Source organism: Vigna unguiculata, chromosome 2, assembly GCF_004118075.2.
Source record: "Vigna unguiculata cultivar IT97K-499-35 chromosome 2, ASM411807v1, whole genome shotgun sequence".
Taxonomy (NCBI): domain Eukaryota; kingdom Viridiplantae; phylum Streptophyta; class Magnoliopsida; order Fabales; family Fabaceae; genus Vigna; species Vigna unguiculata.
In genome coordinates, this window is record NC_040280.1 from 28,386,307 (window position 1) to 28,413,992 (window position 27,686).

Sequence of the window (27,686 nt, forward strand, 5' to 3'; positions counted from 1 at the left end):
AATCAATGTCATAAATATGATTAATTGAAAATAATATATTCTAAAAAATATGCTTCCGATTTTGGTATCTATAAACAAAATTCTGTATTTAATCTTTCAAAAAATTATATTGGTAATTCAAAGAAACAATATTGGAAAATTCTTATTAGTGATAGATAACAAAAAATATTTTATTAGAGCATAACTAAATATACTATAGAACTGCATTAATTTATATATCTTATATAAGAAATAAAAACCAATAACAAAAAATATATTAAATAGTGTATCACTACCATGTATAGAGAAGGTTGTTCACATCCAGAGGGGAGATAATGGTATTGAGATTTGAGTGAAACAAAATCTGATACGCTGAATTAATACACTGACAACTAAAAGGCTAAAACTACAAGAATGAATGAAATTATTATGCATTACCATCAAAATTGAATGAGATAATATTATACTACTGAGCAGAACCAAATCATCTTCTTCAAATAATAAGATCAATGAAGTGTGTTTTGGTTTTGACACTTTGATAGGGATGAAAACTTTTAACACTTTTGTTAAAAGCAGGTCGATCGTGAAAGCGTTTATGTTTGTATTTGGTAATAGAAGTATATTTATATATATACGCGTTATAACAGAGACAACTTCAGAAACATTATGAACGTAAAATATATAAAGTGATTCGACATGAAAGAAGAGTAAATTGTACCTTTTTTCTGAACAAAAAAACAGGTCGTCAACGGATTAGTCTTTGTTCTTCATGCAAATAGCGCCATTGTGATTTGATGCATGAGTATTAATCAGAGTCTTCGAAGATTGGTAAGAGATAAGAAGAGAATGATCCTCTTTTATAGGCTGAACATATTAGATGCCTGCGAGGATTAGGATTAGGATCTTGAAGATTTCAGCTCAAGTTTTGAAACTAAAGTGGTAAGAAATAGAAATTATCCGTTGAATAACAACTAATTATCCACTAACATAATAACTACCTAATTTCAGTGGAAAGTAACAAAAAAACTAATTCAACCTTATCTATTCACCCACTTAAAATTAAAATCAGTTGCAAAAATCATTATTTAAAAACATTATGCAGATGTAATACTCTTTAATTATGCACCAAAAAAACGCACACTAGTACTTTTTTCCTATACTATCTCTAATTAGTTTTTATTTTATCTTACAACTACTATCTATAGTTAGTTAAGATTTTTAAAAATTAATGAGAGCTAATAAATTTTAGTTAATGGTAAAAAATATTAATTTATAAGAATAATATTAAATTACATAGTATATCTATCTATCTATATCTATACACAATGAAAGATTCATTTTTTGATATCCACACTATTTTTCAATTTATCTTTAAAATTAAACTTTTTTTTCTAACCTATATATATATATATATATATATATATATATATATATATATGATTCCTTCCTCATATCTATTTTTGAATTTTATCCTTTAAATCTTTTTTTAATTTAAAATAATCATATCTTCAATTTTATTCTTTGAGTGGCCGTTTCCATTAACTTCTTTTAAATTTAATTTTTAATAAAAAATACTTATAAAATAAGTAAAAAAAATTTGCAAATAAATTATAAAAATTATTTATGTTTAATTTTATTGTTACAATAATAACAATAATTTTATTATCATTAAAAAAAAGTGAATTAACGATCTTGACGACAGTATGATTTACACAGTACTCTCGTCTATCGCATTTCTACTTTACACTTATACAATACTAATAAAACTATATTTTTTATTTTAAAATATAAAATAATTTTAAAATAATTAGATGAAAAAAGTAAAATTATTATGTTTTATTAGCTGTTAGATAGAAATAGAAAATGTTAGTGGTGTTAATTATAGAATTTTCTAAATTAAAAATAGTAGGTTGACACAATCCTTATGTGTTGCGTCATGAGCAACTACCACTAATTCAACTCTCTAATCAGGATCGTCTTTCGTTTCTCTCGAATTGTAATCAGCAACACTTGTGTTTTAGCACTGGATTAGTAAGACCCAGGTAAAATTAGAATCGTTAAAATGGATAATCGATCTAACCTGGTTTGGATCGATGATTTAGTGAGTCAATCTAATTCGGCTCATTTTTTAATGAGCGAAAAAAAATTTGAACTCGATCTGGTCCACCACGGATTGGCGGGTTAAACGGGTTGGCTCACGGGTTCACTTAATTAAAAAAATACAATTTTTTTTATTTTTTTTCGGTTAACACTAAATTTTAATTCTAAGTAAAATCTAAATAAACTTTGATACAATCCAAAATACAAACTAAAATATAAAAAAATATAAACTATTGATGTGTTGGATAAAAAAACAACCTAACATGATCCAAATATAAAACTCAATTTAATAAAATAAAATAAAAAATACTTTTTGTGACCCTTTTATCTGCGGGCACCAACCCGGCTCACTATGGATTCAATTCGAATGAGTCAGGTTTTAGATGAGCCGAGTCAATTATCAATCTGTATTGAAATTTGTAAAAAAATTTCAACCCAATCCAACTTAAAAGTGTAATGAGCCAGATTGTCTTCTGAGTTCCAAACATTTTAACACCTCCAGTTAGTTAAAAATCATGGGATTTTAATCTAGCCACTTACTCATGGTAATGTTGGTGCAAAAATAGCTTAAAATATTATGACATTATAATATATATATCATATTTAATGCAAGTACACAAACATTCTCTCTCTGATACTGTATCTATCACCACACTTACACATTCTGGCTCAGATCAGTTTCAGCAGCCACATTTCTGGTATAGTTTTTGCTGAAAACCATCTCCATCTCTTCCAAGGCCTTGCCCTTGGTTTCAGGCAGGAAAAAGTAGAAGAAGAACAAAGCCAATATAGATATACCAGCAAACATGAAAAAGGCACCACCTATGGTGAGTGTTTTATAGATCGAAATAAAACTCATGGCGATTGCAGCATTCATAACTCTGTTAACTGCAACTCCTATACTCACTCCTTGTGCCCTCAACTTGAGAGGAAAAATCTCTGAACTGTACACCCATGTGACAGGTCCAAGTCCCATATTGAAAGAAGCAACAAATGAGTAAGTAGCCACTATGCTGAGGCTCAAGGCCCATAAGAGCTTTTCCTGGGAAATATGAACCATGGTCAAGCTGAATCCTAATACTGCAAGGCTACAAACCATTCCTCCGGTGCTTGAAAGCAAGAGGCGTCTTCTCCCAACTCTGTCGAGAAAAAACGTGGCTATGGTCGAAAAGATGATTTTTGTAACACCTACTCCAATGGTTGTGAGCAAGAGCTTGTCCTTAGTGGTAACACCTGCTTTTTTAAAGATTCTTGGACTGTATAGCATCACAGCTTCAATTCCAGTGGCATGCTGGAAAAAGTGAACCCCCACAGCTGCAATCAGCATCCACCGAACAGAAGAAGAGGGTCTCACAAGCAACTCTTTCCAAACCCCTTCACCATTGTTCTTCTGTGGTGCCTTAACTGTTTCTTCTGCGCAATTCTCGTCGGTTACCCCAGCAGCAATTTTTATATCCTTGAACCGAATCTCAGCTTCTTGTTCAGTATTCGAAACTTTCAACAAAACTTTCTTGGCTTTTCCCAGATGGCCTTGCACCACCAACCACCTTGGAGACTCGGGCATTAAGAGAATGCCCAAAGCCAAAACAAGTGAAGGAACTGCTGCAATACCAAGCATCAATCTCCACCCAAGCTTCAAACTCAACTTACCTAAGAAATAGTTTGCAACGTAACCTAGTAAGATTCCAATACCGATACCAAGCTCAGGTAGGGAAGCTAGAAAGCCTCGGGATTTAGCAGAGGACATTTCTGCAGAATAAACCGGTGCTATCATAAGAGCAAAACCCACTCCAATACCCGCAACACACCTTCCCAGCATAAGAATTGCGTAGTTTGGACCGTATCCCATGAGGATTGAACCAGTCATGAAAAGGAAAGAGGCCAGAGAGATTGTGTAGCGTCGACCGAAGTAATCACAGGCTCTTCCTGCAGCTAAAGAACCTACCAATGCACAAAGGTTTAAGATGCCTGCAAGAACTTCTTGTCGGGTGTCGCTGGTTCCAAACTCCTCCTTTATGAATATCATGGCTCCACTCATAACACCAGTATCTGAAATTATGAACACATGTATCAAACTTTTAGCTAGGCCTAGCCATGCAACCAAGTGATTTTAACAATATTTTTTTATTTAGCTTTGAAAAAAGTGATCTTTGTATGAATACTAATTTCAAATATCTCTGTAACAGATATGCACAGTATGTTGTTCTGCAGAGAAAAGAAAGCAGTAAATTGAATACTACCATATCCAAATATAATGGATATCATGGAAGCGACTAAAACACATGCAAAAGCATGTTTGTTGAACTGCTCTTTTTCACCACGTATCTCCATGACATGTACTCTCTCTATGAAGATTTTTTCTTCCTCCTTTCTGGCTACCTTTTTCTAAACTATTGTCACGCTCTTTCTCTCGTGTCTTGAACTAAACTGGAACACGACTTTGAGCGCTAACTAAAACAACTACTATGCACTTCTTAATTGTTTTGGCCTGTTTATATAGAAGTAGAAGTGGAAGACACTGACGTAGCTGCTTCTCTTATTGGATGAACAGTGAAAGTTGGGTCTGATGGGTCTCACCACTCTAGACCAAAAGATACTTGATATCACCAAAATTGGGATTACAAGGTTTAGAATAATTAGACAAACATTACAAGGTTATCTCTTACTATAATTTTGTTTGTTGAAAAGTCATATTTAGGATGTGTTTTGGAAGTATAATGACAATTGCCTATAATGAATGTTTGATGCAATCCATAGTTGAATTTTCGAATAGATTTGACTGGATGAGGATGAAGTGGTCACAGTGTGCTACTTAATTTCTTATAGAGATTCCTGTGCATTACACAATTCTGAAACACAGACTTCATAGTATAGTCTCTTGGGTGTCCCCTCCAACTTAAGCAGAAAAATCAACATTGGCACCTTGCAGAGACAAATCTTCATTGAGCAATCAGTTCAACCTAATTGATTCTAATTAGTTGATAAGAGTATGAATTTTGTATTTAAAAATCTTTTAGAACACACCCATGTCTGAATTCATATTTGTATATATAGTTAGGAATTAGTTTAGTTCATTCATAAATAAATTGAAATAATAATATAATAAAATAAATATAAATTGATAAAAGGAATAATTTATTATTTAAATATTAATAAACATTAGAAAATTTACTTTTAAAACTCTCAAAACGTCGTGAAAAGTTCACATTAATTAAATATATTTTAGGTACTGTAATTTAAATTTACAAAATCATACAACTAAGTCGATGTTTATTTCATCTAGAGATCTTGATCATAAATTTTGGAGGGAGTAAAATAATATATTCAAAATTTATATATCTTTACAGAATTGATATGAAACTCTCCATATAAACATGTAATTATAGTAATTATTTGAATGTTAATAAATATTTCTCTAATTCAACAATTAAATCTTTATTATCATGCTTCAATGATATCCTTTTATAATTTTAAACAAATGAATTTATTCTTTTATTTTTCATCAATATATCTTTTAAAAAAGTTTAAAAATAGAAAATAATTTATCAAAATCTAATTAAAAGTTGAGAAATGTATCTATTAAAAAAAAAGATAATTAAATCACATCTAAAAAAGATAAAAAAGGTTATGAGAAAGCATAGCACACATGGATGATAAATAAACTCATACTCGTATTGTCTGAACTCATGTTCCTATTTAGACAGAATACCCACATTGACTGATATCGGCCTCTATTACCATTATATATTATTATTTAGTTGATATGAAATTTTCAACACACAATCTCATAGCATCATGTCAAAAACATCAAGTTTGAAAATCCAAAAAGATTGGATAAGAGGTGGTCTAATATATTTAAAATCTTGAATATAATAAATTACTCTTAAAGTTATGAAGATAATAAAATTTAAGTCTAGTTCAAATCATTTTAATAAAAATTAATTAAACTAAATCTCACTAATCATTCAAAATTTATCATTGAACTAACTATCACACTTCTTAATACTCAAACTCAGTATCTTCTACAGAGTTGAAAATTTTATATTAACTAGAAATAACGTTAATAAATTTCATTATAGATATAACCCTCGAGTAGTACAATTCGGGAAATTTTGTATCACATTCAAATCTTGATGTAATAACATTCTTAGTATGTATTACTAAAAATAACTTATCAATATAATGTATCATCTACAACTATAAATTATATTATTTATATGAGTGGCTAAATTTGTATTAAAAAACAATATTAATAAAAAGGTTAACTACTAAATCTTTAGTGGACAACAATGTTCTTTTCCCTTTCTCTTTTGGAATTAGAAGATCCAGCCTTGGTACTTGCAATTTTCCACCACAAACAGAACCTGGCTTTTGGACGTTTCCATAGGTCAACGAGGCAACAGTTGATCATTATAGCATAGCATTTTTCCTGTTCATAGTCTTAGAAAAGAGACTTTACATAATTATGTAGCCAAAATAATTATTGTTTTGAAACTTAGTTTCGCACTAAGTCACTAGTATTTATCCAAATCCCAAGATGAATTCACACAACAAACACAATTGCTCATAAAGGGAATAACACGGCAGAACTTTCATAACAAAGATGTTATGTGTAACATGTGTTTGTTTTATTTTCTCTTGTAAAAAGGATCGTGCTTTACACATGTCAAAGGAATATATGAATATTATTTGTTGTAGTTCAACTTAGTAATGAGTTAGTCTCTCATTTTTTTCATAAAAAAGTATATATTCATGTTTAGTAGATAACAATTTCTCGAATATAATTATCTTTTATAGAAGATTCTAAAGAAAAGAAAAAAAATGTTTTGTAAACAAAAAAATGGGTGCTTATTTAATAATTTTAAAGGGTCTCTTATTTTTCATCAGTTAATAATTCAATTTTTAAAAATGAAGTAGAAATGAATTTTAGGCAAAGGAATTGATTACCAAAGTTATTTGCTTTCTATCTTTTTAGGATTTCATTCAAAATATGAGAATTGCAAAGCATACATCATCATGCACTCACGTAATTCTACTAAACTTTTTAATATTATTATTATTATTATTATCTTTTTGAACAATTTAATTCATAAATATGGCCTAAATTCCACTTTATGCGTTGTCCACTTGTGGGAACCTGCTATGGTATTTCCAAATCCATGATGACAGTGGTTATGCATTAAACTTTTCAGTTTTCACAAAACTTGGTCAAACTGACCTATACAAAATTTCATCACCTTAATGTGCTCATATGTATATATACACAGGAATATTAGGAAGATATTTACTATCTTTAATTAATATTTCTTTTTTAAAATATCTCACTGCTTTGTTATTAAATATCTTTAAAATATCAATAACAGTACCTATGTTGATTTACACTTTTTTTTGTTGTTGCTTATTTTAATTATACTAAACAATAAGTTTGTTTTTTGTAAGTCTTGTTCACTAATATCTTTAATGTCTTGTTCAATGATATTTCTTTCATTTGTGAAGTAATAGTTTTGTTAGTTTGTACTTTTAATCTCAATATTTTCTTTATCAGCAAAAACTTTTAAACTCAATAATAGTTATTTTAATTTTTTATACTATTTTGATTAATATTCTTATACGTAATTAAAATAATTAATACAATTATATTGGAAAAGATATAAATGTGCTTAAAAAATAAAGATATTTTTATAAAAAGTTTTTTTCATTGAATATTTCTTAATTAACGTGTTTTAATTTTAAACAAATGTTATTTCCATGTTTATTAACTACTCCCACTCACAGAATAAGGAAGTTGGCTTAAGATATTTTTTGGAAAGTTAAAAAGATGAAAAAATCAAATCAAATCGATTAGTTGAATAGGCCAACACAAATCGTGGCTAAAACTTTTCTTCACCCCTCTTCAAGAGCACTAGAATTAGTCAACACAGTTTTTATTTAAACTTTTTTCCTGTTATAAGAAAATAGGAAAAGATATTTTTTTTTAAGAATTTTAAATATAGATAGTAAAATACAGTAAAAGTTCTATTTTGGACTGTACAGGAGAGACAATGCCGAAAGACTACCCTAAGAAATTAAGTTACCTTCAGAATAATATACATTCTTAAACTAAACCAGCGAACATACAAATATTATCGAATTATGCCTATTCGTATTTTTTAATTTTAAAAAATATTAAGTTAAGATAAATAATAAATATATAATTAATTTTTAAAATAATTATTAAATATAAAATTAAAAAAATAAAATATGTACAATTTATTTTAAATAATGATTTAAAACAAAAAATAATTTTAGAATAACGATTAATAATCAATTATTTATAAAATAATTTATTTTTTAAAATAATTAAAGATAAAATTGGTATTATGGAATGTGAATACGAAATTTGTTTTATATAATAATGTTATCATTTTTCCATTTATTTTATAAAAATTATGTAAAAAAATTATTCGCCAAATAATATATAAAAATTATAAAAATGTAAAACTCCATTTATCATGTAAAAAACATTTTGTATATAATTTATTCGAAGAATGCTTTACATAAATTTTATGTAATATAAAGATTAAATATTTTATAATTTAGTTTAGATATTAAACGTAATGTTTTATAGGAAAAAAAATGTATTTAACTCATATTTAAATTTAGCATAAAATTTAATTTTATTATTTATTTAACTACATAAAGATTATTCATAGTTTGAATAAAGATTGACATTCTCGGATTTTTTTTTTAACTATGTAAAGATAATTTGACGCCTGAAGTTAAAATTAATATTGTGAAAGATATATAATATTAACAAAGTTTTTCAATATAATTTATTTTATATCACCGAAATTTTAATGTAATTTTTTAATATGATTTATTTCATCTGAAGTTATAGATGATCTATTAATATTTCCTATTAGATATGTTTACATGATAAATACGACTACAATAAAAATAATAATATATAAAAATTTGTATATGTCAATCACGACTTTCATACTATCAAAAATAAAAATTTTCAAAAACATATAACTTTATAATTTTTTTTTTAATTTGTCTATTATAATTTTTTCTTTAAGAAGCTATAACCTATCAATGGACTCTTGGGACTCTTGCAAATTCTAAATAATTATATAATTAAATTATGATATAGAAATATAAAGTGGGTCACTTAGAAAATTTTCTCTGACACTAGTGAGTATGAGATAAATTGAGTGAAGATGTATTGTATTCATAGGCAGAGGAGGTTGAATTTTATTTTTTGTAAAGGTGACATATATTTTATACAAATAAGGACTTTTATAAAACAGAGAAATTATACTTTCAAACATGACTTCAAAGACAAATAGTTCCTTTTTAAATACAATTTATTTATTTGTGTAATTTTTTAAAAATGTATCCAATATTATAAATTAAAATTAAAATTACACTAAATTAAGAAGAAGAAAAAATCAGATTGTAAGTATGCCATTTTGATGGTTGAAAAAAACAGAGCTACTTCTAACCAGTGATCACGTTCAAAGATTTGATTGTTAAAGGAAGAATCTATTCATGGACTAGGAGACATATTTTAACATATTGTGTTTTTTTTTTTTATGTAAAATGACATTGTATTCATAATATAATTTTATTTAAAATATTTATAAAACATATTCTTTAATTTGAAATTTTTGTTCAATTTATTCTAATATTCAAATATAAACGATGTTAAACTGAGTATATTTTATCTAGGAGTATGATTTAAGGACATAAAAATGTGTATTAACACTTAGTATGTACTTAGAGAGAGCACAACAATTATAAGTTTATAAGTTATGTGATCTGATAAGAAAAGAGAGATAGAAAAAAAAAATTATATGTTCAAGAATTATTTTTCTTTAACATGAACACTCGAAAGAAAAAATATATAAAATTTATCAGCAATAATAATCATTATGTTCTTTTTCTAAGATCAATAATCATTAATGTTCCATGATTCTCAATATTTCTTAATTCATAGATAGCCACAAAACTGTTTTTTTTATTATTATTATGTTATAATTATACTTTATAATTACTGAAATGGACAAATTACCTATATAAACAAGTTGTATCAAATTTATATGTCACGAGTACGATTCTACTAATTGGTACACATTAACAAATAAGATTTCAGCTTAATAATAATATTAATAAAGTGTAGGGTTTTATTTTTTATTAAAAGAATAAAGTCACATATGTGAATTAGACGACTTGGACAGTAAATCGTAATTTCTATTGATGACGTAGTATATAAATTATGGTTATGGTCTATGGCTCATTTGAAATAAAATTTACAAATTTAATGTTTTATATTTTTTACTTTTTTAGTTAAAATAATAGATTTAATTTTTGTTATGACTAATACCTAATTTTTTTATACTTAATAAATTGTATTAAAATAATATAAGATAAATAATAGAAAATATATTATTAAAAATTAAAGAAAAAAATTATTAAAAAAAAGAAACATTTTCAGAAAAAATGATAAAATATATTATAAATGATTTTGTTATTTTTAAAGTTTTAACTAAACAATTATATTCAAAACTAATACATCGAATAATATATATAATCTCTTGATAGGATCATACCAATATGATAACCCTACCTGCAAAAGAAAACATGTGGATCATCTCCAGAGCACAGATTACTTATGGTGAATGATTTTTTCTAACTAACACATGAAAGTGTATACGAAAACAATAACAGAAAATTAACAATTACTTCTCAACCAACAAGAATCATTCTTTAGTTTCAAGAGATGGTTGGACAGAGAGGCTTCATCCCTGTCTCCTACTTAGAATTTCTTTCAAAGACAGTCTCCATATCTTCTAATGACCTTCCTTTAGTTTCAGGCAAAGTGGTATAAAACAACAAAGCTGCGATATTGATACCCGAAAACACAAAGAAAATCCCACCCATTGTTATGGCTTTATAAATCGAAATGAAACTTGTAACCACTACCACAGTAAAAATTCTGTTCACAATCACGCAAACACTAAGCCCTTGCGCTCTGAACCGAAGGGGAAATATCTCGGAGCTATAAACCCATGTCACCGGTGCTATTCCAATAGACATAGAAGCCACAAAGATGTAGACAAGAACAATGGTCAAATACTGTGCCCAAAGTAGTTTTTCTTTCGAGTGTTCCACTATGGTCAAGCAAACACCTAACCCCAACATCGTCACACTCAAACCAACAGCACTCATCAGCAAGAGAATCTTCCTCCCGAATTTATCCGACAAGAATATCGATATCAACGAAAAAACAACTTTGCTCACTCCTATACCAACATTGGCAAGCATGAGTGTGCTTTTATCAGTGATTCCTGTTCTTTCAAACACCCTTGGACCATACAATAAAATAACCGCACTTCCACCAAGTCGCAGGAACAAGTGAAGTCCAACTGCTGCAACAAGTATCCTACGCACAACAGGTGGAGCTTTAAAAAACAACTCTTTCAAAGCTCCTTTGCCGCTGCTAGTTTTCTTTGGAACCTCCACAATGTCTAGGGTGCAATTTCCATCGATTCCAACGACATTTTTTATCTCCCTCAGCCTTTGTTCAGCTTCTTCCTTGGCATTAGAGACCAGTAAAAGCACTTTTCTGGCCTCACCAACACGTCCTTGCATGACCAACCACCTTGGAGACTCTACCAGCTTTAGCATGAGCAGGATTAGGCAGAGTGAAGGAGCTGCAGGAACAGCCACCATCATCCTCCATCCAAGTCTCAGTGATAATTTTTGAAAGAAATAGTTTGACAAGTATCCGAGCAAGAATCCTGTGTTGACGGCAAGTGTTGGGAGAGAGGTAAAAAAGCCTCTGGAAGAAGGAGGTGAAATCTCTGCACCGTATAGTGGTGCTACAACCATTGCAAAACTAACACCAACTCCAACTATACAGTTTCCGATCATTAAGATTGCGTAAGGTTGGCCATAGCCCATTAGAATTGAACCTAATAAGAAGGCGATGCAAGCTACAATGATGGTGTAGCGTCGACCTATATGATCAGCTATTCTTCCTGCAATCAAGCTACCTGGTAGCCCACACAAATGTGCCATACCTACCAGAAGTTGTATTTGTAGGTCACTGATTCCAAGATCTTCTTGAATGAATATCAGTGCTCCACTCATCACTCCTGTCACTAAAGAATAATACATAGTTTTTTAACCTCATATATATAATTCGTCTGGTTCATGATTCATATAAGAAAAAGAAAAACATTGAGACATCAATGTTTGAGATAAAGTACATTTTATACACTCACCATAACCAAACATAGAAGAAATAATAGAGGCGGCAAGCACAGAGGCACAGGCATACTTGTTGAGTCTTCTATGGCTGTCCCCGTTTTCCGTGAACTGTTGTCCGTTTGTGTTTTTATCTTCCGAAGACATTGCTAGTTTTTATTTTTGATGTGAAAATTGTTCAAAAACTAGTCATAATCTTTACGTAGACTATTATAATTTATATTCAGGTTTATAAGAGTCTGTGACACGAATTGTTTATTAATTTATATATTATTTTCTTTAAGCAGGTAATTGTTGCTTCATTCCCTTAGAGGTTGCATTTTGATAAGAAATTGCCATATATTATCGTCGTTGTAAAAGGCCTCCTCCTTATAATGCAGTTGTTTATAAAACTCAAATAATCCTTCGTACTCTATCCTTTGAATTTGCTAAAGTTGCAAAATCATTTTTTTTAATTATTTAACGTGAATTGACAACTCATTTTCTTTCATTGAGGAACTATTGAAAGTTGTATATACTAAGAACTGAAAATAATTTTAATATAAATATATGAAGCTGTTAATTGCATTTATCTGTATACTATATATCTTCCAAAACCCGTAGAAAAAAAATATCTTTCTTTATTCTTTTAGCCTTTCAAACCTCATAAAGGAAGTTCAAAATTAAAATTGGATACACCAATTAAAAACGGCTTAAATTGATTTATTTGAAAATTTTATATCTTAATTAAAAGCCCAATATAATAATGATTGGTACGATTCATGATAGATTTACAGAATTATATTTGTTTAATAAGAAATTGTAAATAGAAGGTTCGAGAATCACGATTGAAATCAATAACAGGAAGAAAATGATCTAACATACTAAGGAAATATTAAGAAAGGGTTACCAATTTAAGATGATTTGAAAGTTCCATATTATATAAAATGGATAAGATAATTAATATAAAAATAGAATAACTCATAAAACTGTTATTTTAAAATTAAAAATAATATTATAATTTTTTATATAAACTTATTCATAATTCATTCAATAGAGTTTAGTCTCTCCATCCCTTATACAAGCCTAAAAAAAAAAAATTGCTTATTCGTCCTGAATTTCGACTGTATAGCAACTGTTTTCATCGTCTTCTCGCTCCTAACCTACGCTACCTGTTATTATTAACTAACTGAAAAAATATTCAATTAAAAAATTGCGAATCATTATGAACGGATAGTATGATACGTTAATTAATTGAAAATTCATTATTAATGTATTTTTTAATATATTATTATCATAAAAACTAATACATTTCATAAATAATTTTTATGTCAAAATAATAACATTATTAATACATAACCTATTATATCTTTTATAAAATATTGTTTGATCCTTTTATTTTATATAAATAAGATTATGAAGTTTAATTTTCATCATTATAAAAAAAAAAAGTTTATGAAGACCGGCTTATGCGCAATTCTTAGAGCCTTTTTGGTTGATTTTACATTATCACAGTCCATTGGTACTCTTGATTCTTAAACAATGTAAAGTATTCTTTAAAAAAATTACGGTATTTATTGTAACTTTGTGATTCAAATAAGAGTATTATTAAACATATAAAGTTATTACAAAGGGTCTAAAATGCAACATTTCATTTTGGGAAACGTAAGAAAATCACATTATTTATAAAATTCAAAATATTTATAACGTGACTTTGAGAAAGATTAGATTAGTAAAGTATATTTTGACATACACTAACAAGAGTGATTACATTGTTTTTATGTATTCAGTAAATCTTTATATAAGGGTTGGAATATTCTTAATATCTCTTTTACATTATATATTTTCCTTGTTAATTAAAAAAAACGAAATTAATTAATATTAATCCAAAATTATAACAGTCAATGAAAAAAAAAATACTAGCTACTACAAAAAAAAAAAAAATCTTGACCAATACAATAACCTTTGTTAAGTCGAAATAAAGCTACCTCTTCATGTTCTGTTTTTCCATGACACTGCAGACAGAAAAAAGAACTGAGCAGAAGGTATAATTCATGTTATTTTCTGACATATATTAATCGGGGCACAAAGAAACATGTGAAATTTCATTCGTTGCTATGGGGCTTCATTTGTATCTCCGACTGTGATTTTTTTCCAAAGACAGTCTCCATATCTTCCAATGATCTTCCTTTAGTTTCAGGCAAAGTACAGTAGAACCAGAAAGCCAAAACATTGATAGCAACAAACAAAAAGAAGGTTCCACCCATTGTTATCTTTTTGTACACTGAAATGAAACTTGTAAGCACTATGACATTTGTGATTCTGTTCACTGTCACACACACAGCGAGACCTTGTGCCCTAAACCTCAAGGGCAAAATCTCTGCACTATAAACCCATGTTGCTGGTCCAATTCCAATTGTCATAAAAGCCACAAGGAGGTAGATAACAACAATGGTGAAGCTTATTGACCACACTGCATTTTCACTGGAGTACTCCATTATGGTAAAGCAAATCCCCAACCCTAAGAAGCTCACAACCATTCCTCCTGCACTAACCACAAAGAGAACCCTTCTCCCAACTTTATCCAAAAAGAAAATTGATATGAATGAAAATATAACTTTAGTGGCTCCAATACCCACTGTGGTTAGCATGAGCTTGCTCTTGTCAGTGATTCCTGTTCTCTCAAAGATTCTAGGACCATACAATAAAATAGCTCCTATTCCTCCGAGCTGAAGGAATCCATGAACTCCAATTGCTGCAATCAGTATCCTACGCACTGGTGGTGAAGGTTTACAAAACAGTTCCTTAAGAGCTCCTGCACCACTGCGAGTTTTCTTTGGAACCTCCACAATGTCTTGGGTGCATTTTTCATCAATTCCAACATCACCTTTTATTTCCTTCAAGCGTTGTTCAGCTTCTTCCCTTGTATTAGAGATTACTAAAAGCACTTTTCTGGCATCACCTACACGTCCTTGCATGACCAACCACCTTGGAGACTCCACCAACTTCAACATGAGAATGATTAGGCAAAGTGAAGGAAGAAGAGGAATGACCACCATGATTCTCCATCCAAGTTTGAGGGACAGTTTTTCAAAGACGAAGTTTGAGACATAGCCAAACAAGAGTCCTATGTTGATGGAAAGTTCTGGGAGAGAGGTGAGAAAGCCTCGGTAAGAAGGAGGTGAAATCTCTGCACTATAAAGTGGTGCAATAATGAGAGAAAAACCCACTGCAACTCCTAGAATGCAATTTCCAATCATTACAATGAGATAGGATGGACCATAGGCCATTAGAATGGAGCCCAATGAGAAGATGATGCATGATAGAATGATGGTCATGCGACGACCTTTGTAATCAGATGTTCTTCCAGCAGCCATGCATCCAGGTAATGCACATGCATGTAACATCCCTGCTAGTAGCTGCACCTGCAAGTCATTGATTCCAAGATCTTCCTTTATGAATACCAGTACTCCAGACATCACTGCAATAACTGCACAACAATGTTCTGTCTCATAATCTGTGTAGTTTTTGAAAGCATAACGTTTGAAAATAATGTTCATCATCTAATCACATAATAAGGTATGTTGGCACAAACTTCTTTATGTTTTCTCTTTCTCAAATGAGACAGAAAATGAGTCACTCACCATAACCAAATACTACAGATATGATAGAGGCAGCCATGACAGAGGCAAAGGCATACTTGTTGAGCCTTCCATCACTGTTACCATTTTCATCAATACCGTTTTCCATGGATAGTTGATCGAGTGTGTTTTTTTCTTCCCCTGTAGTAGCAGTCATTTTTAGATATTTTGATCTACCCTCACTTCGCCTACACACTTTAACTGAAAACTGTAAACTGTAAACAGACAATTACGCTTATCATTTACGAATTTTATCGTTTTTCTTTCGGCAAATGTTGCTTCGTTCTTCGAAATGTCGTATTTATATATAATAAAAGGCTGGGAGTATTTAACCCTTCATAAGCATGAAGTTTCTTACACATGAATGTTCACAATATATGTTTCTTTATTGCGAAATTAGTTTCTTTCTACATCGCATTTAAATAAGGTTGTAGCCAAATCACATTTCTAATATGGTTTCAGGCTAATCTATTATACTCAGCTTCTTCATTTTTGTTTAAGTATATATTTCAAATGGAAAAGATAAATTTTCACAGTATAAAAGGTTAGGATTAATTCTTGTTTGGTTTAGATATTTATGGTTATAGATATTTACTTCGATGAATCAGAGTTGATTTCTACATAAAAATTTGAAAAATAATGAAATATTCTCATTTTTACCGTGCGAAAAAATGAAAAGGAAAAGACAACAATACGCATTTATCTAAATATTCTTCAATTTTTTTTAAATTCCAACTTATATACTTTTACTTAATAATAATAATAGTAATAATTTTAAAACTAATAATATTAATAATAATAATACTAAAACTAATAATAATTATTTTATTTTATTTTATATTAATTTTAATCATAAAATAAAAGTATAATCTAACAATTATATCTATCATATTTATCAAATTATTTACAAATTTTGATAATTTTATTTTCAATTCCCTTTACTTTTACTTTTTTATCCTTTAAAATAAACAACTTTATTCTTTTCAATCTTTTCATGTTCTCAAATTCATGTGTTCACTCGTTTTCAGATATTTTTTTTTTAAAACACACACCTTAAGATTATGTTCCTTTGAGCTGATTTTTAAAATTTCCTAATTTGCACGGACGGATTGTAAATTATTTTGGTGTTCTCATGACAGAATTGAGCTGATAAGGAACGATAGATTTGCAGGACAACTATCAAATTCCATCTCTTCATTTTTGCGAAGATTTACATGGATAAACGATACATTTACCATTATATCCTCGTCATGTGTGACTTTGTTGCATTCATGAGGTATGAGTGAGCATTGTCCCTGTGTGTGGTGGTCGTCGTCCAGGTGAGTAATGACTATCACGGTGATGGTGTAAGTGAAGAAGCAAGTCCAACCATGGCGAGAATCGGTTTCACAACAGATTCCGGTGTGCATTCAAAGGAGTCAGCATCGGTATTGTGTGTGGTACTGTGTCTGTAACCAGTTTGCTAACGGTGTTGTGTGTGGTGTTGTAAGTGTTTATTATATTCTTTTACAATTTATTAAATTAAAATTATTAAATTTTAATTTTTTTAACTCATCTAGTAATTATTTCATTTTATTTTTACCATTAAAGATACTTTAATAGTATTTTACCATTACGGTATGATTGATAATAAGTTATAAAATAAAAATAATTAGATAAAATATATCAAAATAATATTTTACATTATGAAAATAAACAATAAATAAAAATATTAAAAAATTAACAAATGTGTGTCTTAAAAACAATTTGAGAGACTCCTGAAAAAAATTCACAAAGAAAAACAAATGAAAAATACTTTAGATATATAAGAAAACTCTTCGAATATCAACATATATACTCAATGGTTGAGAAATAATGAAAATTGTTTTAGCAAAAAAAAGAGTTTTTCAAATGAAACAAAAATAAATAATAATAAATAAGGAATATTTTTTTATTGAGAGTATTAAACATTTTTTTTTGTGAAAGAAAAATATACAATAAATAAAAATATTAAAAAATAATAGAAATATTTAAATGTGAGACGTCATAATAGGGAAGGAGGGAACATGTATTATGGTGGGGATAGGTACATCCTCATACACATCACAATATCCAATTGAAAAAGTCAGAATTCCTCATATTTATACCCAATCAATTCAAAAATTCTCCGTCAAAACAGAAACAGATTTGAATAATACCCACAAAAACAAATTTATTTACCATCTATGCAGAAGCCATTTTATCATGCTACGGGAATGCATGAAGAAAAAAGGAGATGCAAGAAGCAATTTCCCCGAGTTAAAAGATAATGGACTGAAATAAAATAAAGTGTAGGACCCATAATTTTACTCTTATAATTGGTTTAAGATTTACATTTGCAAGGCGAATAATGATACAACTACTAAACTTAAAAGAAGGTTGGGTACACCATATGCCACTTTCTTTCATATTTTATATTGGATCGTATACTTATTATGCATGCACTTCTCTCGTCTTCTCGTGTGATTTACAGTATCCACCTATTATTTTCCTTAAATCATAGCAATAACCACACATAATCATCTATCTGTTAACTTTGTTGTACTTATAAGTTTTGTGTCTCAGATTTTGAATGTTTCTCAAAGATTGCCTCCATATCTTCCAACGATCTTCCTTTTGTTTCAGGTAAGGTAAAGTAGAACCACCCAGCCAAAGCAGTGATAGCAGTGTACAAAAAGAAACTCCCACTCATTGTAATCTTTTTATAAACTGAAATGAAACTGGTAACCACTACAACATTCGAAATTCTATTCACAGTCACACCAACACCAAGACCTTGTGCTCTTAACCTCAGGGGGAAAATCTCAGAACTATAAACCCATGTTACAGGTCCAATACCAAGACCCACAAAAGCCACACAGATGTAGATAAACACAATGATAAACCTTATTGCCCATAATTGCTTTTCCTTGGAATGCTCCACCATGGCCATGCAAACACCCAAACCTAACAGTGTCACAACCACACCTCCTGCACTAATCAACAGCAGAATCCTCCTCCCAACTCTGTCCAACAAGAAAGCTGATATGAATGTAAACAATGCTTGGCTAATTCCCATGCCAACCGTAGCCAGAAGAAGATTGCTCTTGCCTATCATTCCTGCTCTCTCAAACACCCTTGGACTATATAGCAAAATACCCTCGATTCCACATATTTGTTGGAACATATGAACTCCAATAGCTGCAATTACAATCCTTCGCACAGGTGCTGAAGGTTTCCAAAGCAGCTCCTTAAGAGCTCCTGCACCACTGCGACTTTTCTTCGGAACCTCCACAATGTCTTGGCTGCACTTTTCATCAATCCCAGCTGCTTTTTTTATTTCCTTCAACCGTTGTTCAGCTTCTTCCTTTGTGTTAGAAACCAGCATAAGCACTTTCCTGGCCTCACCTACACGTCCTTGCATCACCAACCACCTTGGAGACTCCGCCAATTTCAACATGAGAATGACAAGAACAAGCGACGGAATCGCAGGAAGAGCCAACATGGTTCTCCACCCGAGTTTCAAGGTTAACTTTCCGAGGAAGTAGTTTGAGACATAGCCAAACAAGAGTCCGAAGTTGAGGGAAACATCTGGGAGAGAAGTGAGAAAACCTCTATGGGAAGGAGATGAAATCTCTGCACTGTAAAGTGGTGCTATCATGGATGCAAAACCCACGCCAAATCCAACGATGCTTCTTCCGATTATCAAGATTAGATAGGATGGACCATAGCCCATTAGAATGGAACCTGATAAGAAGATGATAGAAGCAAGAATGATGGTGTAACGACGACCAAGATAATCAGATGTTCTTCCTGCAACCATGCATCCTGGTAGTGCAAACACATTCAAGATCCCTACCAAAAGCCCCACTTGTACGTCACTGATCAGAAGTTCTTCCTTTATGAACAATACTGCTCCAGCCATCACTCCCGTTTCTGAAAATAAAATAAAATAAACAATCAGTGACCCATCTTGTTCTTCTATAATAACCCTTGAATCTACTTCCAAATACTGCACTGTGAACATTTAAAATCCAAAAGTGAAGAACCATAGCAATTATATGTGATGAGATGAGAACAAGACACTCACCATAACCAAATGTACCGGAGATGATAGTGGAAGCCAGCACACAAGCACAAGCATAACTGTTGAAGGTATGATTATCCCCATTTTCACCATTACCATTTTCCTTCGGCAGTTGGCACTGTCCATTTTTTTCCTTTTCAATCATTTTTTAATTGTGCTTTGTGCGATCAGAAAAGAATTCAAGTGTGACGATCATTATATAGGGCTCAATATACATTGAACCAGTTATATGCAATTGTTGCTTCACTCTCATAAAAGAAACTAATCAATAGTATTTTATTGTTTTCATTTGCGTATTGATGAAAACAAAGTTTCTTTAACTCTGCCTATTTTTAATACTCTGCAGAACGACTCTTCAACATCATCAGAAGCATAGCAATCTTTGGAAAGCAAATTACTAACTTGTATATATGCACCTAGTAAAATTTGTAAGAGAAAACATATTTTAATTTAAGGGGATAAAAAAACAATGGAAAAAATATTGTTTATATTATATTTTTCTCAGATTTTATTCCACAGAAAGTAAGACCAGTAATCTTGTATTTCACACCTACCGTAATACATTGAGTTAATAACAATTGAATATTACCACGAACCGAAATATTCTCTAGTTTGAAGAGATCGAAAAAATTTGTTGTCGAATAAAAAATGTTAAGTACTAAATACGGTTTAATTCTTTATTAAAGAATGTTTTATCAAGAAAAACAGAAACCTATATTTTAATTATCTCAAAGTATTGTGTGCAAAAATTACCTCTAACTCCAGCGATAGGTCTTTAATTTTTAATTTTTAATTATATTCATCAAGTGCGAATTTAATAATATTAGTTCTCTTCTTTTTCTGTGAAGGAAAAGTTCTTGGATATCTTCATTGTATGGAATTTTGTTAATTATTAACAGAATATTATCGATGATCAATAATTTCTCAAGTAAATTTTAATTTATTGAAATATTTCTAATGAATTTCACATTTAAGTTTATTAATAAATATTTTCGTCAGTATAAAATTCGTCTATAAAATTTGTTAAAAAAATTTGTCCCAAACTTATAATTATCAGCAGTATCAGCAGTCGAAGTAGGAATGACAATGTGGGATGGATAGCTCAGTTTAGGCCCAGTGAGTACTTGACTCGCATAATATGAGTTGGGATGACCCGTCCTAAGATGTCGACTAAAAATACTGACATATCTGATATTGGTATATTAGCTAGCAGTTATGCGAGTTGCTTTTCTTGAATAATTAAATATTTTTATTTTATTTGGAAAATAAATATTGGTTGCATGAATTTGTGGTAAAAATTTAAGTGTTAATCGCACACATATGTAGCACTATAAATGAAATATTAACTAAAAGTGAACAAATTACATCAGCAACATCAAAAGATATGTGAAAAATATGTATCAAATTATATGTGAAAAAGTAAAAATGAAAAATTGTATCCTAAAAATAATTTAATTCAATGAAATTAAAGTTTTTGTTTTCTGAAATAATATACATCATTGGAATAAAATCACAATAAAAAATATAATCGATGTTCTTATCGCATTCAACAATTCTATATTGCTTAAATATTGATGAAAGATGGTTTACAGTAGAAACAAATATTTTTATGAGAAAAACTTGTGTCTTAACGCAAACTTTAACTTTATTAATATTAAACAAATCAAATAGTTAGAAGAGTCGACAGAGAACTGTATAGCAAAATAAAAGTACTTCAAATAAAATGAAAACAAGAACTTAAAAAATAAATTTTTAACTTACATATCCTTATACTTCTATTTAAATTAAAATTTATATATATTCACACCACCACCCAAACAATATGGATATTTCCCATTAAAGTGAGATTGAGTTCAAACAATTTTATAAGTGCTTGTCATCGTAAGAAAAAAAAAAGAAATCGTTTATCATTTTTTTCTGATTACTTTGAATTATTTTGTACATTTTTTCAACTTTCATTTCTAATTTGTGAATTGGAGTTAAGTGTGAATAGGAATATCAATTCAAGTTACTTACGTTTTCATTTTCCGTATTTTTTTTTTTTTAGTTTGTTATAGTTTAAAATTGTTAAATTGAAAATAATGGTGTAACATATAAAAAATCATTAGTTTATCAGCATTATGTTGATCCAAACGAAAATAAACTGAAATACTTTGATATAAAAATTAAGTGTGAATTTTATAAATAAATAAAAAATTAAAATAAATCTCTCTAAATAAAACAAATTAATCATCAACGAATATACTTCAGACTTACAAAAGTATGGAATCCAAAAGCACTTCAAGCAAAACAGAAATATATTATATTATTTTATTATTCTTTTAACTCTTGATTGAAGTGTAATGACAAAATATTACTGCCACTTGGAGAAATAGAATGTAACTAACATAGTAGATAGTTCATATTCTATCTTCAACCCTTTACGAAAGGTTGTGGGCATGCAGAGTGATTGTTCAGATTGTCTATCAACTTATTTTCAGCCCAATAAATCAAATAAAACGATGTCAATCTCTGGATTTTGCCGTGCGTATAATACTACTTACAAGTTTTTTTAATACAAATTAATAGGTGACAATCAAATTATGCTAACGTGAAATTTAATAATATAGCATCTTTAATAAATTTTACTACATAAATAAAGTTAAACATTTCTCAAGATAATAATGCAATAAATAAATATATATATATATATATATATATCAACTAGAAATAAAATAACTTTATATTATACAATTGTAAAATCTCACTTTACAAAATTATTTGATGATATTAAGTTATGTTTAACATTTATTTATAAAGATAATATTAAAATTATCTAAAATCTATCTTAAAGAGATTTACAAATGTGACATTAAATTATGTTTAAACTTCATTTTTTAAGAAAATGCATTTATAAAATTTACTTATGCCAAAAAATTAGTATAAAAAATATTATTTTATTAATTACACACTTACTATAAAAAATTATAAAGAGATATTAAATTATTCTTTATTTTTATTATTTTGCTCCTTTTAATATAATAGATTAAGAAAGAAGAAAAAAAAATGAAGAATGTAAATTATTCTTTGTATGTATTGAGTATTTTAAGGAAGATTTATAGGAAAGATTTAATTTAATCTATAACTATAGATAAAGATAATTCTCTTTTTTTCTCTATAATTATTATTCTTATTTTATCTTTTACAATAAATTATTTATTCATTTTTTTTATAAATAATAGTTATTTCTACGAATTTTCTATAAAACTATTCTAACAATTCTTTTTCTTCATTCATCAATCATTTTTTTCTCTTATTTTTTTTCATTAATTTAACTTTACTCTTAATAAATATAAATTTATTTTATATATTAATTTAATGACATTACAATATCATACATATTTAAAAAATACTTATACACATATCTTGTCGTGTCTATATTTACCCTGGTTGATAATAAAATTAATCAGTTTATTATTATTTTTTACATTACTTTATTCTTTTATTTTGTAAGATTTAAATTTATACTTAAATTGATACGTTTATGTATAAACTCGAACAATATAACTAAAATGAAAGAAACACTAAAAGAGCCCTCAAAGTTCAATATATTCTATTTCAATCATTTTATTCAACAAATACTTGAAGAAAAAAATATTTGTTAACATTTAACGGAATCAACATTCATCACAAAGCCTAAAACTTGAAACCTTCTGTCCCTATAAAAAAGGAAGATAGAAGATAGGAGCATTGATGATAATAGAGTTCAGGCTCCACATTCATGTACTATGTTCCTAAACACTTTCAAAACTATAAGTTAAAATTAGTTTATAAATAATATTTATACTGTGCTTATGATGCTTGATTATGTTTATTGACTCGAACTATTGATATTGGCTTACTATTTTGACTATCACGAGTATGTAATTCTAAGGGTCTATCAATCTAGCTCACTACTATTAGGTACGAATAAATTAACAAAATATTTTCTTACAAGAAGTTTAGAAATATTATTATAGTTAAATTTATACATAAACCTATACGACAAAGAAACTATCAATAGTTAATAAATAAAAATTGGTATAATATAGTAAATAAAAAATTAATAAATTTAGGTTTCTGCTATGGTAAATTTGTAAGGGAGGATGAAAGAGCTTTCGTTTGTCTTGACTGAGTCATTTCAGTGTCACTTATGTTGAAAGATGGATTACAGCTCTTAAATAAACCACTCAATGTATAACTCTATTCACTTGGTTGAATCTATATGTGATTTGTATTCGCCGACAAACTCACCTAAATAATGTTCATAGGACATGCACACCAAGTTGCTCATTCATCAACGTCAACCACAGAAGTTTCAGCTTTATAGGCAACGTCATTGTTACTGTAATTTTAAATACGTGTCTTTCAATCTTTCAGTATGTTAAGGATTTGTTGTCTTCATGTCTCTATGTATTTATGTGACCATGTTACAAAATACAAATTTAAGAGAGCTAAATTTATAAATACACATAAATATCATGAACAAAATTAGAAGTAACATTGATCTAACTAATTTTCTAAATTATGGTCCAACTGAACCAAGGAATATAACAGCCACCACCGAGCCTTTTCATTCGAGGTGGGGTTGGCTACATAGATCAAATACTGATGTATTCTTCTATTGGGAATCGTATTTCTGTGTTCAACTTTTTATAACATGTCTAACAGAGTCTTTACGATAGAGTCGTCCACTTCTTCGTTTCAGTGCTATTAAGCACTTCTTCACCCCAAAAAAGGGTACTTAAGTTAAGCAATTTGCTCTAGAATACTCTTTGGAAGAACTTATAGCGTCATGCAATATTAGTATGGAGACTAGAGGGACTGCAAAAAGTTCACTGCTATATCCTCACGGTGGTGTGAAAATTTTGGCATGAGAACAAGCTCTACTGTTGTTTGGCAAGGATTTGAAAGTTCAGGTTCTGATGTGAGTGTTTGCGGTGAAGTTGTTATTACTGAAAGTCTTCTCAAGTTGTTCTCTAAAATTACTTCTTTGGAAGCTAAAAGGGGATACGCTGGTTTTCATGAAGAGATTTTGTAATTGACAGTGCACTCAACCAAGCTGAAGAAGGCTGAGATAATTGAGGCTGCAAGTTGAAAACGCAGTAGGGAGGTCTCTAACAAAGAACATACCAAGGTAATTTGATTTTTTTCATGAGGTTGCTATGGTAAATTGTTCAAGCCTTTTGATGAAAGTTCATAATGTTTCAACCAATTTCACTCTACTTGTTATGGTTGAAAAGTTCGCTTTCCCTGACAATTTTCACATATTCGCAGATTTGTTCTGAAGTATTTACATCAGATTGAGTACATCATGAAAAACTGAGGATGTTTTGAACAGTTTACTGTGTGATAGCAGGGTAAGTTTTGAAAAGGAATTGTAAATGGGTTTCAGGATCTTTTGCTGTCTGGCTCTGATGAACACGTTTGTCCATCCATGATGATTGCTATTTGATTTTACAGATGTTTATTATCATATCAAGAGGCCCCAAGATCAGCTGGGTCCCCAACCATTAGAAAAGGTAAAAGCAAAAGTGGTAACTCGTGATCGTCTACTGTTTGGTTTAACTTTCTGGTTCAATCGGATTCCTGATTTCCTATTGGGATTTCTTGTTTAGTTTCAGCATTGTAAAAGAACTTATGATTGCTACTAGAATGGGACCAAAAAGTGATCTTATCTTTCATCACTATGCCTTTGACGTTTCAGCCTCTTTCAGGACACACCAGCCTCTATCGACTCACTTTACCACTTCATTCTTTTCATTGCCACGGAAACCGCTTCAATTCCATCTCAATTTTTTTTCTACATAACTCTTATAAACATAAGATCTTCAACTACAAAAACAATAACCAAGTTGTGAAGTTGGCTTTAGGGAAAAAAAAAAGATAATTGATATGAAATGAATGAAAAGGTGAAACCAAATGACCCTCATTTGACTCATTGATGACCACTGCAAGTGCAAAGAAAGAGTGTGACTTACTGTTTGTTTGTTTGTTCGTTCGTTTGTTAATGCTCCGTGGACATTACACTTGTAAAAGAATGGTCATTTCTTTGAAAACAAAATGATCCATCAGCTGAAACTGAATTTTCATGTGTCTAATCAAACGTGAAAGTTATTTGCATCCCTTGGTTTCTCTTCCCCTGGCCTAAAAGAAGTGGCAATAGGTGGTAGAAAATGAAGAAAAAAAAAAGCATGCGATTGGTTGAGTTTGGCTTGAGTGTGAAGAATATACTGCTGGTGGTAGAGGTACCAAGAGGAGAAGCATGATTACAAAGGGGGGGCCAGTGTTGAAAGTTGAAACTATGACCACCTATAGTCGCCATCGCATCTCACAAAGGAAAATGATGGAACTCTCCTTTTTCAAATGTTTCATGTCACATATGCGAGCTTCTAAAAAGGCTGGTTACATAATTCACCGTCCAAATTCCCCACTCTTATCCATATCTATGCATATAGTGGGAAGAGAACTTCTAATGTAATGAAGTGGTCATTGACGTGCGATCATTTTTTTCCCACGCCGCCACCAAAACTAGAACAAACCAAAAATTAAGGATGTTTTATTAATTATTTTTTCAGACATACTTTTTATTTCAAGCAAATTTGATGTTTCAAAGAATATTTCAGTTACAACTTGTTGTTAATTAACCTGGTTTTCGCTGATATAATTCTAATGGTGATTTTGTACGATGATCTGTGTTTTGGATTCTGCTTGGAATTTGGAATTTTTGGCTTTTCACAGCGCGTCACTTTTTTTTGCGAATCAATGAACTTCTGCTGTCCTAAATTTTGATTCTTTTCTTCGGCAGAAAGAAAGATTATGGACACCAATTGTACACAGTATACTATTAAGTCATATCAACATGTTCGATGGTGTTTATTTTGGAGTTTGAAATTTCTGGATTTCGGTTGAAGTTATAGATTAAAATCTGGTGTAAAATGAAATAATAATGTTTGGTTAACACTTAAATACTATAATTGTCCGAATACTTTGTATCCCATAAATAACAACTCGTTGGTGTAGTCAGATAAATTTAATTAAGTTGTAGTTTATATAGTGAGAGATTTCTGCGTATTTAATGGTGACAAGGAAAAGCTTCTAATTGTCCATGGCGTGCTGCCTGAAAGAAGAAGCATTAGAATTAATGGCATGTGAGAGTTAATGAGCAACTTAAACTTCTCCAAATAGACAAAGGAAAACACAAGAAGTTAGAAATAAAAAATGAGAAGAAAGTATTATTCGTTGTGCTAAAAATAGTTAGATGCCAGAATTGGAACCCAGCACATAGGGTAAAAGGACTTTATTGGCATGATTTGATTTGGATATTTATTTTCTCTGTGAACGTATCGGATCGGATTAAATGTGCAATTGAATGTGCATATAGCTATGAATGAATGAAATGTTGAGTGCTGACTCAAAAGACAGTGATTGGTCCCCTCTTTGCTGTGGAGAGAGAAAGTTGAAAACCCTAAAAACAAATGAAGAAGGGTCCCATATTTATGCCAAAAATAATGCATTGTTTGAATTGGAAAAGAAAATGCTATCCAAGTCAATGTTAACCATGATGGACACAGTGCAGGCAGAGAAAAACAAAAATTAAATAAATTCAAAAACTAAATACAACAACACGT

At 29.8% G+C, this 27,686-nt stretch overlaps 4 protein-coding genes and 1 long non-coding RNA gene across 5 annotated transcripts; 1 reads left to right on the top strand and 4 right to left on the bottom strand.

Annotated features, from left to right (window-relative positions):
- Positions 1-2,678: 2,678 nt before the first annotated feature.
- On the bottom strand, positions 2,679-4,535 carry LOC114173500 (probable polyol transporter 3). Its single transcript, XM_028057949.1, has 2 exons — positions 4,320-4,535; positions 2,679-4,128 (listed from the first exon to the last, which is right to left on the bottom strand). Exons 1-2 carry the CDS (start codon positions 4,408-4,410, stop codon positions 2,735-2,737), a joined length of 1,485 nt encoding a protein of 494 aa, XP_027913750.1. The 5' UTR covers positions 4,411-4,535; the 3' UTR covers positions 2,679-2,734.
- Positions 4,536-10,875: 6,340 nt separating this feature from the next.
- LOC114174620 (probable polyol transporter 6) lies at positions 10,876-12,480 on the bottom strand. The gene is made up of 2 exons (XM_028059448.1): positions 12,351-12,480; positions 10,876-12,227 (listed from the first exon to the last, which is right to left on the bottom strand). Exons 1-2 carry the CDS (start codon positions 12,478-12,480, stop codon positions 10,876-10,878), a joined length of 1,482 nt encoding a protein of 493 aa, XP_027915249.1.
- A 1,937-nt stretch (positions 12,481-14,417) lies between these two features.
- On the bottom strand, positions 14,418-16,074 carry LOC114174621 (probable polyol transporter 3). The gene is made up of 2 exons (XM_028059449.1): positions 15,957-16,074; positions 14,418-15,802 (listed from the first exon to the last, which is right to left on the bottom strand). Exons 1-2 carry the CDS (start codon positions 16,060-16,062, stop codon positions 14,418-14,420), a joined length of 1,491 nt encoding a protein of 496 aa, XP_027915250.1. The 5' UTR covers positions 16,063-16,074.
- Positions 16,075-18,516: 2,442 nt separating this feature from the next.
- Positions 18,517-21,274, bottom strand: LOC114174622 (probable polyol transporter 3; the record flags this gene model as incomplete). The annotated part of the gene is made up of 3 exons (XM_028059450.1): positions 18,517-19,886; positions 20,041-20,140; positions 21,257-21,274. Coding segments are annotated over 3 exons (1,488 nt in total), but the record flags the coding sequence as incomplete, so codon positions are not given.
- Positions 21,275-24,696: 3,422 nt separating this feature from the next.
- Positions 24,697-26,602, top strand: LOC114174715. Its single transcript, XR_003602700.1, has 3 exons — positions 24,697-25,192; positions 25,333-25,415; positions 25,519-26,602. It is a non-coding gene; the product is annotated as an uncharacterized LOC114174715 (long non-coding RNA).
- The last annotated feature ends 1,084 nt before the right edge of the window (positions 26,603-27,686 follow it).

Coding starts and splice junctions, on each gene's coding strand:
- LOC114173500 (XM_028057949.1), bottom strand. CDS start 4,410: ATGGAGATACGTGGTGAAAAAGAGCAGTTCAACAAACATGCTTTTGCA. Junction 4,129..4,319: donor ATCCATTATATTTGGATATG/GTAGTATTCAAT, acceptor TCATAATTTCAG/ATACTGGTGTTATGAGTGGA.
- LOC114174620 (XM_028059448.1), bottom strand. CDS start 12,480: ATGTCTTCGGAAGATAAAAACACAAACGGACAACAGTTCACGGAAAAC. Junction 12,228..12,350: donor TTCTTCTATGTTTGGTTATG/GTGAGTGTATAA, acceptor ATTATTCTTTAG/TGACAGGAGTGATGAGTGGA.
- LOC114174621 (XM_028059449.1), bottom strand. CDS start 16,062: ATGGAAAACGGTATTGATGAAAATGGTAACAGTGATGGAAGGCTCAAC. Junction 15,803..15,956: donor ATCTGTAGTATTTGGTTATG/GTGAGTGACTCA, acceptor ATTGTTGTGCAG/TTATTGCAGTGATGTCTGGA.